The sequence below is a fragment of the Lepidochelys kempii genome, chromosome 6 (genome assembly GCF_965140265.1).
Source record: "Lepidochelys kempii isolate rLepKem1 chromosome 6, rLepKem1.hap2, whole genome shotgun sequence".
NCBI classification, from domain to species: Eukaryota; Metazoa; Chordata; order Testudines; family Cheloniidae; genus Lepidochelys; species Lepidochelys kempii.
In genome coordinates this window covers 72,772,414-72,789,114 of record NC_133261.1, presented here as the reverse complement: position 1 = coordinate 72,789,114, position 16,701 = coordinate 72,772,414, and the positions used below count along the sequence as shown (strand labels likewise).

The window sequence follows — 16,701 nt, the reverse complement described above, 5'->3', positions numbered from 1 at the left end:
CCAGTGTGAGTGCTGTAAATATCTCAACAGATGCTTGGCTTGTTAATAATCAGCTCGACTCCTTGGTGGTCAGCACGGCAGTAGCAGCAGCAGGGAATTAATTCTGGATATGAGGGCTCTCCACAACATTTGGTTCTTTTTCCAGAAAGGAAAGATGGAAAAGGGGGAGGGATCGCCCGTGAGTCTGACTGACAGTTTACATAATGAGCTTGCGAGGACAAGAGGCAACTATATAAAAGAGCTCGAAGGGAAGCAAGTTTTCCATTTACTGAGCGCTGTTAGCTCCGGTGAAGGAGGAGCGGTTCAACACTAAACACTCCCCCTGTGCGTCTCTCACCAAATCCACTCGGCTTTGGAGTTTATAAAGGCGACTAAAGCAATCACAGTTTGGTCGTTGGCTGCAGGATTAATTCCCAGAGGGGGATGGTTTAAACACCTGGATTATACCTTCCATTTTCTGCTGGTGTTTGGGGAATAATTGGAAGGACAGGGTGTTCTAGGTGAATTGCTGTGACGACTTTTTGTCTCAAGGAAGAAGCATTTTCTTGGTCCAATTGAGGAATACCGGAGGAAAATTGAACCCAATTCCCACTGTGAAGCCTTGAATAACAGGAGGATGGCAGCTTTGCGCATCTTTGGCTTGACGTTTCTGTTAATGATTTTGCAGCAGGTAATCACGCATTGAAAAAAAGGGGTTCCTAAATGTAATTGGGTGATGGAAGCCAGTTGTATGGCAAAACCTGGGGTAAGCGCTGATGTGGCTCTTTTGTATGTCTCCTCTTTGTGCAGAGGGTATCCGGCTCTGGCGTCTTCCAACTGGAGCTGCACGAGTTTGCGAATAGCCAGGGGTCCCTGGCTAGCGGAAAACCCTGTTCGCCCCACTGTAGGACCTTTTTTCGCGTCTGTCTGAAGCATTTTCAGGCCGTGGTCTCTCCGGGTTCCTGTACTTTCGGCAGCATTGTCACCCCAGTCCTGGGAGTAAACTCCTTCAGCGTCAAAGAAACGGAGAGATTTGGAAGCCCCATTAAGTTACCCTTTAACTTCACCTGGCCGGTAAGATCCCACCTTAAACATGATTTAAATTGTATGGAGGGGAGATAAAAGGTTAAACAGAGTGCGCTGTTAATCTATAGTGAAAACAAACTACTTTCGTCCTTAGATTTATTTCCATAACTTCCTTTTCAAGAAGAAAGAGATGGAATAATGCATCCAGTCTATAAGGCAGTTAGATGTCAGTATTACTTAAAGGAAGAGAGATGTAAATACTCGCAAGCTGGGAAAATTTGCATTCAACAAAACTAGTGGGGCGGGGGAGGGGTTGAGAGTACCCTTCTGACCAACAAAACAGAAATAAAATGCCCTTGTCAGTGAAAGACAAGAGAAACGTTTTCCCAAGAGATGAAAACAGCTCTAAGGAAGCTCCATTTCATTGACTCGGACAAAGTAATGCTATCTGCAATTAGATTAATTAAAATGTATATCTCCGACCTGGCAGCGCTACGGTTTCCTGGTTTCACCCAATTGTTTCAGCTGCAAGGAAGACTCTGTGACAGACCAAAACCTTTTCGGATCAATCTAATTCAAGATCTCGCTTGTCTTAAATTCTGTATCTTCCAGTCACTTATGTTTTGTTTCCATTCGCAGGGAACTTTCTCACTGATCATTGAAGCCTGGCATGCTCCTGCAAATTACCTTCCAGAAGGTGAATATGACACTGCACTTAGCAATCACGAGGGGGCGACCGTTTCCTAAAATTCGGTGCTTGTCTGTAAACTAATCCGAAATAGTTAACCTGTCAACGTCACTAGAAAAGTTTTAAAGTAAACTAAATTGACCTTATTGAATTCCGATGTTTATACTATAATCTCGATGCTAGCTTTATCCTACAATCGGGAGCTATTCCCTAAATGATATCCATCAGGTTTGCTTTGATTTTGTCCCCTACCTAATCTCCAACACAATTGCGTTTCCTCCAGTTTATTTTTGGCGTGGGAAAGAAAGGAGCTCTTTGGTGAGAAAACTACAAGGCTGCCAAAAAGTCATGACTGCCTTTTCCTGTATTTTACACCTTTTTCAAATTCCGCCCTTTGGAAAAGGAATAATGGCTTTGGGATGTTTTTCTGACATAGAGGAAAAGGATATTTCAACAGCACAACTGTTCTCACTTTGAAAAGCTTTCTGCAAAGCCTCTTAAATTCATGGTTAATAATCGCTGATACTGGAGACAAAAAAAAAGCTTATGCTCAAATAAATTGGTTAGTCTCTAAGGTGCCACAAGTACTCCTTTTCTTTTTGCGAATACAGACTAACAGGGCTGTTACTCTGAAAACTGGAGACAATAGCTGCAGTGCTGTTCCTGAACTCCACACTGGTGTGCTTTGCATTAGCACATTGTGTCTTTTTTCCCCTATCGCATGCAAACAAATAGCAGAATGCACCGAGCTTCTTTGAAATTGTCCCTCCAGTTATTATCCCTTTATCTGACGTAGACAATAAGTAATGTTTATTTGTTGCTATGAATAATGCACTGTTTCCGGGCCCGACCCTGGTCCTTATTTCATTTTAAATGGAAAAATAGTAATGTTATCACTGGGACCAGGATCGGTGCCATTACATTGAGAAAGTAACATGCATTATTTAGGTTTTAGAAATCTTTAACATTTTGCTACTTAGCCGAGGAGGTGTCCCTAGCTGCGTTGAGCAGTTTGTGGGTGGCACTGGCTGGGGATCAGAAGGCACTGTGGGATGTAGCACAGAGTCAGGGTAGATCACTGGGATGGCAATGAGATGCGTTGTGGGATGCAGTGTGGGGGAGCTGGAGGGGGCTGTATCTGGCAGCAGCACTGAGCCCGAGCTGTGTGTGTGCCGCAGGCTCCCGCGCCCCGGCCGAGGAGTGGCTGATCAGTCAGGTGGCGATCCAGCGGCCGCTGGCCGTGGGCGAGAACTGGTCCCAGGACGTGCAGAGCAGCTCGCAGACCCAGCTGCGCTTCTCCTACCGGGTGATCTGCAGCGAGCACTACTACGGGGACAGCTGCTCCCGCCTCTGCAAGCGCCGCGACGACCCCTTCGGTCACTACGTGTGCGAGCCGGACGGCAGCCTGGCCTGCCTGCCGGGCTGGACCGGCGAGTACTGCACCGAGCGTAAGTGACTCCGCCCGCCCGCCCGCCGCTAGCCCCCGGGCCCGGCCGCCACCACCCGCCGCTCGGGGCAGGGGGATCCCGGCACGCCCCTCCCCTGCTCTGCCACCGCGCTCCCTTCCAGGAATCCTATCGCCCCACCTGAAGGGCGGGGCTGTGCGCGGGCAGCCGCGGCCGCCTCGCGCCCGTTGCCGCGCTGCCCAGCGGTGGTGGAGCTGAAAGCGGCGCGTGCCAGCGCCGGGGGGCGGGGGAGGTGGTTAGTTTTTGGCCGCGAGCGCTGCAGGGAGTAAAGGGCGGGCGCGCGTGGCGCGCGCAGCAGAAGCCAGCGGGCTGCGAGCTCGGAGCCCGCGGCGCTGCCGTGTGCCGTCGCCACAGGGAGTAGTGGCGTGGCGGCCCTCGCGGGGCGGGGGCGAGCGCGTGGGCCGCCCGTGTCGCCTTCCCGCAACCCTGGGCTCCCCCGCGCAGCCTCCTCCCAGCCGCGTACCCTCTGGGGCCGCTGATTCACCTCCCAGGGCGGCCATCCGCGCGCCCTCCCTCCTGCTGAGCGGCTTTGCCAATGCCGGCCCCGCACACCGGGGAAACCCGCGGGGCGCCTCTTTCCAGCGGCCAGCCCGCCCCGCTCTCGGCCCTATCGGGAGTACTGACTGGCGAAGCGGGGTGATCCTGCCAAGCCTCGCTAACCCAGTCCAGGGAGAGCCTAGTGAAGACAGGTGTAGCTCGCAGACGTGCTAGCGGGGCTAGGAGCTAAAGAGGAGGGTTGCTCTCGCTGCGCTGCCTTGTCTTCACGAGGACTTCCCATCCGGCCCCCTGGCCATGCCTTCGCGCTAGCAGCTGGTGAGAACAAACCCTTTTTTCCTAGCCGTAGCCAAGGCCTAACAGGTCCTGTGCGCCACCCCATTTACACAGTTCAATAGTAGAGCTACACCGAGCCCGGCCTCCCACTGACCCCTAAGCTCACAGCCCTGGAAAGAAAAAGACATTCTGCCCAGTGAGGCCTTGCCTACATTGGCTTCCCTCCTCCCCCTCGAAACTTTCAGCTTCTTGGTACTTCTGGTGCAATTCCGCCGGTGGCAGCAATGACGACAGGATACCAGCGTTTTAAGCACTGTCTCATCTATATTCTGAGTTGAAATGACAGCAGCTTGCCTATGCTCCTTCTTTCACCACTGCTACCCCCAGAGGAGAGGCATCAGCGGTAGTGCACTAGTGCCACCCCCTCCTGTTTTTTCTCAAGCTTAGAAAAGCAGGAGGCTCTGTTTGTTGTGTAAATAGAAAAACTAAAGGACACCTCTGTTCATAGCAAATGCTGGGTTTCTCTGGTTCACTTCTTCCTGCTCCAAAGATGTCTGTGATCTGAATTTTTAAATTAAAGTTTTAAAGTATGTTGTAGGTTTCAAGATTTTTTTTTTATTTTTTTAAAAGTGTAAACTATACTGCCAGATGTATTTAAACCTTTGGGGTTGTTGTTGTTTTTTATAGCCATCTGTCTGGCTGGCTGTACTGAGCAAAATGGATACTGCAACAAGCCAGGAGAATGCATGTGAGTAGATGATGATCTCAACCTGAACTTGACCGCAACTTTAACCTTTTATTGTAATTAACGTTTTAATTATTTTTTCTAGCTGTCGCCCTGGTTGGCAAGGCCGTTATTGTGATGAGTGCATTCCTCATATAGGCTGCCGCCATGGGACTTGTAAAACACAGTGGCAATGTATATGTGATGAAGGCTGGGGTGGCCTCTTCTGTGACCAAGGTTAGTTTGTGTATTTCAAAGGCTTGTCTACAAACATTTAATTCGCTGCAAGCTGAGGAATGAATCTACCCCCCTGTCCGTCCGTCTGTCGTCCCCTCCCGCGGGTTCGCAGACTAACTTTTTCAAAGGGTTAGAGCAGAGTGCTCTAACCAACTGTTAATGTGCCTCAGCAGGGTGCATATGGACAGTTACTCCACAGCAGGTTAGCTAGTGCAGGATAGATTCACACCCTACCTTGCCTTAAACTAATTGTTTGTGTATTCGAGCCCTAACCCAGAGCATCTGGAGTAAATCTCTTCCAGTGAAATGTCAATAGGCAACAATTTGTTGAACATCTCTCTCATACTTTATACTTTCAGTATACATGAAAACATAAATGAACTTTTTTTTGGTAATTGTGGCTTTTTCTTTAAAAACTGGTTGAAATGCTGAATATGCAGTCTTTTTTCTTGTTCAAACAAGAACTGTAAGTTCAGCTATTTATTAGTAGAAATAAATCAGTTTACTAACTCCAACAGAAGTAAACACCACCATTTGAGCCTTCCTTATTTTAACACATGAGGAAGTAAACTCGTGATGAGTTTGAGGTGTATGAGAAAAATCATAGAGCAAGACTGAAAAGCAGAGGTTCTGTTTTAAGGGATACCAGACCATTTTATTTGCTCACCCATTGAATCTCTGAACTTTAGCCAACTGAGTGCGTCCTCAAGGCCATAGTTATATTGTTGAAACTGAGATCATAAACTACGGTCCTGAAACAATGCAAATAGCTGCAGAGATGGTTGTGATACGGTTAGGTTAAGTGTGATTAAGTAGGAAAAGCAGAATTTTTGTATACGTTTCTATTAGCCACCTGCATCCTAATTACTTCATTATATTTATACCACTTACAAAGATTTCCTACTTGTGTTCTATGGACTTATGTTTTTAACCCCATCTCTCAATTAAAAAAAACCCAAACATGGTATACATTTAGGCAATTTATACCAGTGTCACTCCCAACAACATGCATATGGTAAATAAATAAACCCTCTCTCTTAGGTAGTTTTAAGTCTCTGAGTTTAAAGATTCACCTTTTTAGGCCCTTCTGCAATATGCCAAAGAGCACACCTATTTAAGGCAAGGCTTATTGTTAAGTTTGTCAAGGCATGTGTTGTCTTTCACAGGATGTATACTTTTCAACTTGATAAGTGCACATCTAAATCCCATTAAGGCTAATGGGTTTATACACACATAGTGGGGAGAGTATACTAAGGCACTTATACAGTTAAAGTTTTGCCAGGTCTTCCACATTTCAGAGCTTAGATATACTGTGATGGGAGAAATAACAGATTTATTGGTGACTTGGAGAGTTAAGTAATCTGCGTTCATTCTGCGGACAACAAAATGATAGACCTCTTAGCTGAAACTATTTTTTTCCTGTCTAAAACGTCCGTTTTCACTTTTTGTGCTGTCCTATTTTGACAAATGAGTGGGTTCTATTAGGTTGTCAAAATCTCTAACATTTGTCTTTGCAGATCTCAACTACTGCACCCACCATAAACCATGCAAAAATGGAGCCACTTGTCTGAACACTGGCCAAGGCAGTTACACATGTTCATGCAAACCTGGTTTCACTGGTGTTGACTGTGAACATGAAATCAGTGAGTGTGACAGCAACCCCTGTAGGAATGGTGGTAGTTGCACGGTAAGAGCTAATTTTAAATAGGAAGTCAGTCTGTGAAACAAGCACAAGTATACCTTTTAAAAAATGGCTTGTAACAACACAATGGGAATCTGATAGTTGACAGGTCCATTACTAAAACTCTGATATCATACTGAACCCTTTCCTGGAAGTGTCAGGGGAGGAAGTTTACTATAGGAAGAGCTGGAGTACTAGTGGCACCTTAGAGACTAACAAATTTATTTGAGCATAAGCTTTCGTGAGCTACAGCTCACTTCATCGGATGCAAGGAAGAGATGTATTGCCTATATTAAAACTAGTCAACTGAGCTTTAGGTTGCTGGGGAGGTTATTATGAAATCCATGCAAGATGCTGGCCCAGTAAGAGAATAGATATCAAAAATAAACTTCCTCAAACCAAAATGCACACAGAAATGCACTAAAACCTTTCTAGCCATCAATAAAGGAGTAAACCTGCATTACACTAGAGTACAATATCATACAATATGAAGCTGATTTATTAAAACTTCTGTACAACAAGCTTATGCATTTTAGAGTGTTCTGCTGTCTAGTATTTCAATATATTTGCAGAACCATTCACTCGTTAATTTGAAAAAGAACAATAGATCATGGATATCAAATGTGCTCTGTATCTTCTGCCTGAAGCCAGTGCATTAAGTCCCTCTGTTCACCCCCAAAGGCTCACAAGGATCACGCTCAGAAATAGCAGAGGGTTTCATTATGGTTTACAGGTGGGTTTCTTCACAGAGTAGCAAAATAGGTCCTCACCAGAAATGAGCTGCCATTCAGAAGATGAATGGGCAGCTTGCAACTGTGTTATGAGATACACACAGTGCAGGCCTAAGAGGGCCTTTGGGATCCGATTAAATAAACAGTAGTAAAGTTATAAGTGTCTTTGTTTAGCTGGCCATTTGGATCCCTGCAGTTGCACCTGTTCTGCTTGACTAATTCAGTGACTACCCCTGCTCTGAACATGGCTGTGGATAAAAATCAATTATTTAAAAAAAAAAATCTTATATAACTGCATGTTTTTAAAAATGCATGTTGTGTTTATATAAATGCTTTTTGAGGAAAAAACCTATCTAAAGATCATTTTAATTAGGATACATTATAGCTCAAAGATATCTCATCATGGAATAGGGATTATTAATTCTATAGTATGAGACAATATGTTCATGTAATGTTTAAGAAAAGTGTTGTAAATTAGTCCCAATAGTTCATGGATTAGGGACCCAATCTTATGGGGTTCCAGGGGCTTCTGTATAGATTATTTAGGTTAATCTTTCTGTCTACCCACTTGGACTCAGTGTTTAGTCTAGAAGATACCATCAGAGATGCTTAGTTTTGCAGTTCTCAAACTGTGGATTTGTGTCTCCAGAGATAACATGCTTGTTAACAGCAAAAATGTTTTTAAATAAATATATAGAGGTGAGAAATAACAGACCTCAACCCTATTGTCCCTCTGCAAATTTGTGTACACCGAGTCAATCCCTTACCTCTTTCTAAAAGTGCAAAGTTTCAGAAAGTTCAATGAATAGAAGATTGTTGGGGGCAGAATAGATCTGTACAAGGAGAAGAAGTCTGGAGATAAATGTGGGAAGGGAGGCACAAGCAGTAGAAACAAAAGTGAAACTATCTGAGCAGCATATTCCATAAATCTTGAAGTCTTTCTGAGTGTAGTCCTCATTGATTTGAGTTCTACCATACTATTCTCTCACTAGAAGGGAAAACCTATAATGGCAGCAGGCCATAAAAGAGACCCAGTTTGGGAATAAGAACCATTCAAGAAATATATGTTTGATGATGATGATTTAAAGAAAGTCACACCAGTGAACTGGTGGAAGTCACTTAAGCACTTGGGTTCAGAGACTGTTGAAGTGATAATCTCACTTTTAACAGCAGTAGCTTCTTCTGCCAGTGTAGAAAGAATATTTTCTTCCTTTGAACTAATTCATTCCAAATTGAGAAATTGTCTGGGACCTGAAAAAGCAGGAAAGCTTGTTTTTCTTTTCCAAATTATGAACAAATAGGAAAATGAAGGTGAAGATGACTGAGTTAGCTGCAGAAGCCAGTATTTTAAGTTTATCATGTTGACCTGGCTAACATAGTAGATTTAATCTATTTAAATATATATTTCATTTACCTATTTTAGTTAAAAACAATTTTAACAAAAACAAGCCTGATTTTTAAAAACTTGAATGTTTCACTAAATTCAAAAATTCATATGTTTGTTTTGTTAAAATATTATATGTTTGCTGTTGAAGAAAAAAATCCAGAATACATAACATTGTTGTTTAGTTAAATAAAACAGTTTAAATGTCTGATGCTCTCCTCCTAATACAGCATGGCAAGAAAATCCTCCAATTATTAATGATAATGTACCTCCCAAAGACTTCATAAATATCTGCTTCAATTACCTTTGGTAAATGAAATAACCAACCAATCATTCATTTTCTGATATAGCTGTAAAACTAACCTGAATAGTTTTCAAAATAAATCACTTCAAAAATGTATAGTGTGTACCTTCTAAAAATGAAATCTACATCTATCTCCAAGTTGTAAAGAATATGTATTAAGGTTATAACAACCAACAAGAATGCACATTTATGTAGAAATCCACGATTAAATCGAGCCTTCCTGATTAGTGATTTAAATCAATTTGATTTAAATCAATTCCACCCTGCTGTCTAGTGACTTAATCCCTCTGAGTCCCATCTGCATTTTTTTCCTATAAACGCTTCACTGGCTGCAGAGAACAATACATTCCCATCAGGTAGAGGAGGAGGGATGGAAGAAAGTTTGCTGTTGATCAACAGAGGATACCTGAGAATAACTGCCTTTGAATAGAGTCAAATAGCAAAAGTCCAATGTTAAATTTTTAATTTTGCAGGATATGGAGAATGGTTACCATTGCCTATGCCCTCCTGGATACTATGGTGCTCACTGTGAGCACAGTGCTTTGACTTGTGTTGACTCACCTTGTTTTAATGGTGGTACATGCTTGGAAAAGGACCAAGGGGCCAGCTATACTTGCCGTTGCCCTCTCGGCTTTACAGGATCTAACTGTGAAAAGAAAGTGGACAAATGCACAAGCAACCCTTGTGCAAATGGTAAGTCTTCCCATCAGGAGATCCTGTCTATCTCTGGATCCTTCACACTTTCAGTGCTAAAGAGATGGAAATCTTTAATTTGATCTCTAATCCTTCCTCTGTGCTATCAGCCTACCCTTCCCATTATATATTCACTTCCTACCCTGGCCTCTCAGAAGGAACCGACATTGTTATGTTGTACATAAATTACCAGTGCATTAGAGATTGCAGGAGATTTATCAAGGGAAGGAGGAAAGGGGAGAAGTATGCAGACTAAATTAAACTACCTATATATTAAAGGGACAAGGTGAGTGAGGTAATATCTTGTATTGGACCAACTTCTTTTGTTGAGAGATTTCGTCACCCACTTTTTCTCTCTATTATCCTGGGACCAATGTGGCTACAACATTATTGCATACATTATATTAAAGGGACATGATTATAAATCAGAGTAGCTTGATTAGGCACCTTGTAGAGCTTTAAAAAAATGCATGTTGTGTTTATATAAAACTCTTTCCCACCTGTTGCAGTAATATGAATTGCTTACAGAGGAAGTGACTTAGTGTTCAGGATTAAGTCCATTGCTGACTAAATTTTTTTATTGTATTTTTTTCCAGGTGGTCATTGCTTTGATTTGGGTCAACTCCGTGTGTGTCGCTGCCGCACTGGTTTCTCTGGTCAGAAGTGTGAGATAAACATCAACGAGTGTGCCAGGAATCCATGTTCCAATGGGGGCTCTTGTCATGACCTGATCAATGACTATACCTGCACCTGCTTGCCAGGCTACACTGGTAGGAACTGTGACATTAAAACCAGAGATGAATGTGCCTCTGGGCCATGCCAGAATGGGGCCACGTGCTACGGTGGACTTTATAATGCTAACTTTCTTTGCAACTGTCCTTATGGCTTCATGGGCAGCCGTTGTGAGTTCCCAGTTTATACAGTGCCCGTTCCATATCCTCCTAAACCGGTTCCCTGGATAGCTATATCCATGGGTGTGGGACTGGTGGCTTTGCTTGTATTATTCTGCATGATAGCTATGGTCATCAGACAGATGCGGAGGCACCCAGAGCAGGACTTGGAGACAATGAACAATCTGTCTGATTTCCAGAAGGACAACCTCATTCCAGCTTCCCAGCTCAAAAACACCAATAAAAATAAAGACTTAGAGGTGGACTGTGGGCTGGAAAAATCAAACTACAAACCTAAGAACCATATACTGGACTATAACCTGGTAAAGGATCTGACCAGCAGAGGGACACAGGAAGATAAATATTATAAAAGTGAAAAGTGTTTAGGAGAGAAGCCTCCCCTCCGATTATACAGGTAAGAGTGCAGTTTTCCCTGGCTGCTGTTAAGCTGCATCTGTCCAAGGTGCATATGAGAGAAAAGGCAGTTTTTCATTCAGGGAGCAGAAGTAGGGGGGAAAAAATAGATAGGTGGGGAATCTTCAGGTTGGAGCATGAGTTTCACTGTGCATGGGAATCTTTAACTGTGCCTGTCAATTAAACTCTGTTTCTGCTCAGGATGTGGCCAGCATGTGTAATGGAGTGGATTGCAGTCAGTCCACTCGTGAAAATAAGTAGTTTCTTTCCTTCCCAACTAAATGGTGGAGAGATAAGAACAGATCTTTGCTTTATTAAGATCTCAATATAGATTAGGCCAACCCTCCCAAGAACGTCCTGTTTTGTGGGCGTGGGGAGGTTGGAATAAGAATAGAGGTATTCTAGCCAAAGGGAAAAAAAGATGGGTTTCCATTGGTTCAGTCTTTTGATATATGTACAGATCTCTCACTTGTGATTTCACATATGATTTAAATGCTGCATTGTAATGCTGACATTGCAGGAAATGAAAAGGGACAGGAGATGGAGCTGAGTAGTAAATTATTAGGGCACGGTGGAAGTGTAGCAGGACAGTACTGAATCGTCTTTTCAATTGTAACCTCCTACTCACTGTAGAGAACACTTGATTATGGGTATTACCTCATCTTTTTACCCATCTTGCCCTTCCCATTCATCCTCTACCTTCCTATTTCTCCTATGGATATTTCTAGAAGACTTTTATAAGGGATTTTATTATCTTCAGAGTCCTTAGATTTTTACTTTGTCTCTGTGTCTCCCTTAGTGAAAAGCCAGAATGTAGAATATCAGCAATATGCTCTCCGAGAGATTCTATGTACCAGTCTGTCTTTGTGATAACAGAGGAGCGGAACGAGTGTGTCATAGCCACAGAGGTAAGTGCACAGTTCCCTAAGATTCTATCTAGGCAGTCATTGATTCAGAGTGACAGAGGAAGTCATACTTCAGAACTGAAGTCTGAGAGGGTGGCAGTTGTATTGCAGGGATTTCAAGCACCCTCTGGTTTTCATCTATACTATGATCAAAGGCTATGATTGGTGGTCCACCAGTGGTACATGGAACTCTTTCTGGTGGCCCACAGGAGCACCAGAACAAACAGAAAATCCAGAAGGGAGATATGGGAGGTAATCTAACTTATTTCTTTTAGAGGTGCTGACTCAGAAGTGAAGTCAGTTGGAGCTGAGGGTGCCCAGCACTACTGAAAATCAGATCATAAAAGTTTAATGAGTGGAGATAGTGGGGCAGTGGTAAATAAGATTCTTATATACATGGTCCACAAAATGAAAAAGTGATAAATCCTAGGACATAGATATAAAGCTAGGAGAGTCCCTCCAACAGCAAGAGGACATAAGAGAATAATCCATGGGTGGTATCTGTTCTATGGGAACACTAATATAGCCATGGAGTTCCGTCAATAGATGTAAGATAGCTGAATAAGCACCAGGAAGAGTACTGTGAGGCCTGGTCTAAAGTACTGCTTAAGTCAATGTAAGTCATGTCACTCGGGTGTGGAAAAAGCACCCCCCTGGGCGACGTAGCTTACTTCAACCTAATGCGCTGTCTACACAGCACTATGTCAACAGGAAGACGCTCTCCCACCGACTTACTTACCTTCCGCCACTTGAGGAGGTGGAGTACAGCCATCAACGTATCGCATCTTCACAAGATCTGCTAAATTGATGCTACTGCATCAATCGCAGCAGTGCCGGTTTTGCGTGCTAGTGTAGACAAGTCAGGGAAGGGCACTTAAATCCCTTGCCACACAGGATCCCATTACTTGTGTAGATTTTGATGTGTTATCTGAGAGGCCAGGGGACAATACAGAAACGGATCTTTAGAGGAAGAGTTCAGCATGGGGTAGTGTTGAGAATTTAAACAAAAGCTGTCAAGGAACTGAATATTTATTAAGGAACTAACAACCATTTGGAAAAAAGGTCCAATGAGAAGTTAAGGGCAATTTAATGCCAACTGGTGGCTTTCTTATCTGAAGAAATACCTTGAACTGAGTTTGCTCTAGTTCTACTTTTCTGCCTATGTGCCCAGTTTAGTACTGTAGTTTGAGGACCCAGAGGAGGAGAAATCTACTGTGGCATTAACACTCAGTACAACAGAATTCTAGCTCCTCTAACATTCCTACTTAAAAGGCAAGCTGAAAAATAGTGGGAATGCAAATAAATCAGATAAAATAGAAAGCTTATGGCTAATGGAAGGAATTTTCAAAGGCACATATGGCAGTTAGGTGCCTAATTCCTACTAACAATCAGTGGGAATTAGGCCCTACTTGCTATATGTGCCTTTGAAAATCTCCCCTAATGTTTTCAGACCTGGCTGCCTAAAGTTAAGCTCTTAAATCCATATTTGGCATTTAAATAAAAGTGGTCTGGTTTTCAAGGGTGCTGCTTGATGATTCTTAGCACTTTCAAAAGTCGGACAAATCTGGGTTTGGAAGCCTGACTTTAGGCTTTGAAAATTGGGAAATTTTAACCTAAATTACCTTGCATTCAAACTAGATAATTCACCTGTAGAAAGTGAGGCTACTTGAAATAGGGCAGAGCTGCTAGCTAGTGATTCTCTGACCTGCGAGACAGCCTCAACCCCTGGGTAATGATTATTAAGCTGCAGAAACCTCTGGCTTAAATTAATTTGATTTGGATGTACTTGGTTTTTTGATTTGCTTGTTTTATTTTAAATCTACAATATTCTACACATGGTGCCTTCTTCTCAATCCTTTTTAAAATTATTTTATTTCCTGACAGGTATAAGACTGAAGGGTCAGTTTGTATGCACCTCAGATTTGGTGATGCCAGGAGATGGACATTTCTGTTGCATTGTTTACAATTCAGAACTGGATTGGACTTTTTTTTTAATTATATGCAACTTGCTGCTCTCAGGAGGAGGATGGAACTGGGTGAACTGGACAGACTGTGAATTTACCGAAAGATGCAATACACCTTTTTGGTTTTTAGTGTCCTTGTTTCACATTTGATACAAGGAATTTAATTCTCTGTAGAAGAGGGAGGGGGCAGAGGAGAGAAGAATGAAAAATGTTATTTTGACTAGCTTTTTAAATGATATTGCGGCCAGTTCCTCCTGGACAGACCTGTGGCTTTGCAAACTCTAACTCTGAGAGATTCCAGTTGGAGCAGAAGGCACTTGACTATCACTTATATGTGCAGATGTTGCCGTGGGAAACACGCATGAAGAAAAAGTTACATTGCTATACAGATATTGGATATAGAGTAAATAAGATTCTTAGGTTTAAAAGTGCCTAAAGCATGTCAGAATCTAGGGAGCCCAAACAGAGACTTGACTGCTTTCTTTTGCAGTACCTGACCAGTATTGGGCAGGGGTGGTTGACTCTTCCTGCTGATCATTTATTTACATCTTCTTGTCTCCAGCTGCATTTATTTCAGGCAATTTAACGGGTATGGGAAAGGGGGATACTGAATTTACGTTTCTCTCACTTGGTGTTGCTTTGGAGAACTTTGGACTTGAGCAGTAATTTGGGACACAGTTCCATCCCTGAAATGATAGAGGACTCTTCAACTTTAAACTGCTGAGAAGGGGGTGGTGTAATGAATGAATGTTAGCTCTTTCCCCTTGGTATGTGGAGAGACATAATACCAGCCCTAACTGAAAGCCTTACAAATGCGTTTCAACTCAATCAGCTACTGGACCCTACACATGCTGAGCTATCTCAGCTCTTTCATGCCCTTTGCACTACCAATGATTGTGAATAGAAGTGAATTTTTTTCTTCTGACAACTTTTTTTTTTGGCAAGGACTTGGGATTTTGTGTTATGATTCTGAATCAGGTGCCACCTTCAACTGCAAATAGTCTCAAAGTCCTAGCTGTTACTTTTCAAAGGAGGGGGAGGGGTTTATTTCCCTATTCTTTACTTCCCTGTTGTAGAAACCACCCCTCCTCTCCCTACACACACAGTCCTTTCATTCCTGTTCCACATGCCTAACAGAGAAGCAGCATCTGAGAGGCCCTCTTTAAGGACAGACTCGTAATAGAATTTGAAGGCTCTAAGCTGGTCCTCTTTGTTTCACTCCGACCCGCAGCAACAGGGAAATGGGGAAGCTACTCCTTGAATGCAGAGGTGCAGTTCTGAACTGGTAGGTTCACTGCACATAGACTCATATATATATATACAGCAATAATATTTGACAGCCAAGTGGAAAGTGCTGTGACATACTGTAGTGATGAGAAAACTGTGAGGTGGGGCGGAATGAGGAAACAAGATCTCATACAGGGCAACCTAGGACTATGCTATCTACTACTGTTCCTGACCTTGTAAATCCTAGTATTGGACTAGACCATCTGCTGCCTTGAACTGTGCAGGCAAGGTCCTGTCCTAATGTCCACTACTGACTTCTGCTCTGACCACAGAGATCATTTTGAAGATGACCTTCAGAAATCAATAATATGGATTTTAGTTTGTCTGTTTGTAGTTTATTTTGAAGTCTAGTATTTCAGTAATTTAAAAAAATCAGAAGCACTGAACTTTCTACGTTTTATAACATTATTTTGTATATAATGTATATTTATAATCAAACCAGAAATGTAAATATGTTTATTACTTCTCATGTAATGTTTTTAATGTGATAAAGTTTGAATTTTATTTTTTTTTTCAAACAATGAAAATACCTTCCTGCTACTATGAAGTTTATGTCGTTTGTCTTTTTACCACTCAGGTTTCATGATCCTTTGATATACAGGGTAACTCCTTGTCCCAGAAGCAAGTTTGACTGTCAGCTCTCCACAGCCGCCCCAAATTTACATCTTACGCAGACTTGCTATTATCCCTCTTGGACTATTAACTGACATCAGAGAGGTTGTACTGTAGTATGGAACTGAACTGACAGAAAAGTTGCTATTGTGCATTAACTCTTTTAAGCGTTTACATCCACATACAAACTTCTTATGGATTTTATGTGCTTATAAAGTCGTAAAATGAACTCCTTGGTAAGGTTTGCAGTGCACTTATGGGGTAAGAATTAATGAGGATAGGTCAATCTCACATTTCTTTCAAAAACTCTTTGAGTAAAGACCAAATCTTGTCCTCTGCAGTTTATTCTTGCATAGCATCCACAAGTTTGGACGTGAAGAATTTATTCCTGCTAGTTCAATTGGGAGTAGATTTGTCCCTCCCCTGCAGAGTTTCATGCCCCCTTCTCCCAACAACATCACACATCTCCTGCGACCTGTATTGGGGGCCTCTGCTTCTATGTGGTATACTTCCCAGATCCTTCTGCTCCAAAAGCATCACTATCCTCTTAGGATATCCTAATACCCCAAGGCCCTCTCAGAGGAAGCTTCAGCAAGCAGTGGAGGAACTCCTGTAAGATAATGCTGACAGGGTTAGAGGCCTTTGAACATACATTATATAAAATTTACATGTAGGCAACTGAATCTCTTACTGTAGCATATAAGTTTGGCAGTAGTGAATCTATACTGGGTGCATAAACAAAAATTGTAACAGCAAGAACAGGAAAAAGTTGTTCCTCAGTTATAAGTGCCAAAAAGCATGTTAAATTTTATTCCAAATGACTGTTTAAAATATATGTTTTTAAACTACAACACACAGTATCACAGAATTTTTACCATTATTAAACCACTACACGTAACACTTCCTAAAACAAATAAAGAAAGACCCTTAATGTATAGCAATGCT

General features: G+C 42.4%; 1 protein-coding gene across 1 annotated transcript; it reads left to right on the top strand.

Moving 5' to 3' along the window:
• The first annotated feature begins 256 nt into the window (after window positions 1-256).
• DLL4 (delta like canonical Notch ligand 4) lies at window positions 257-15,684 on the top strand. Its single transcript, XM_073348742.1, has 11 exons — window positions 257-670; window positions 790-1,053; window positions 1,645-1,702; window positions 2,872-3,141; window positions 4,618-4,678; window positions 4,761-4,891; window positions 6,409-6,578; window positions 9,465-9,684; window positions 10,281-10,989; window positions 11,788-11,896; window positions 13,778-15,684. Exons 1-11 carry the CDS (start codon window positions 617-619, stop codon window positions 13,781-13,783), a joined length of 2,052 nt encoding a protein of 683 aa, XP_073204843.1. The 5' UTR covers window positions 257-616; the 3' UTR covers window positions 13,784-15,684.
• The last annotated feature ends 1,017 nt before the right edge of the window (window positions 15,685-16,701 follow it).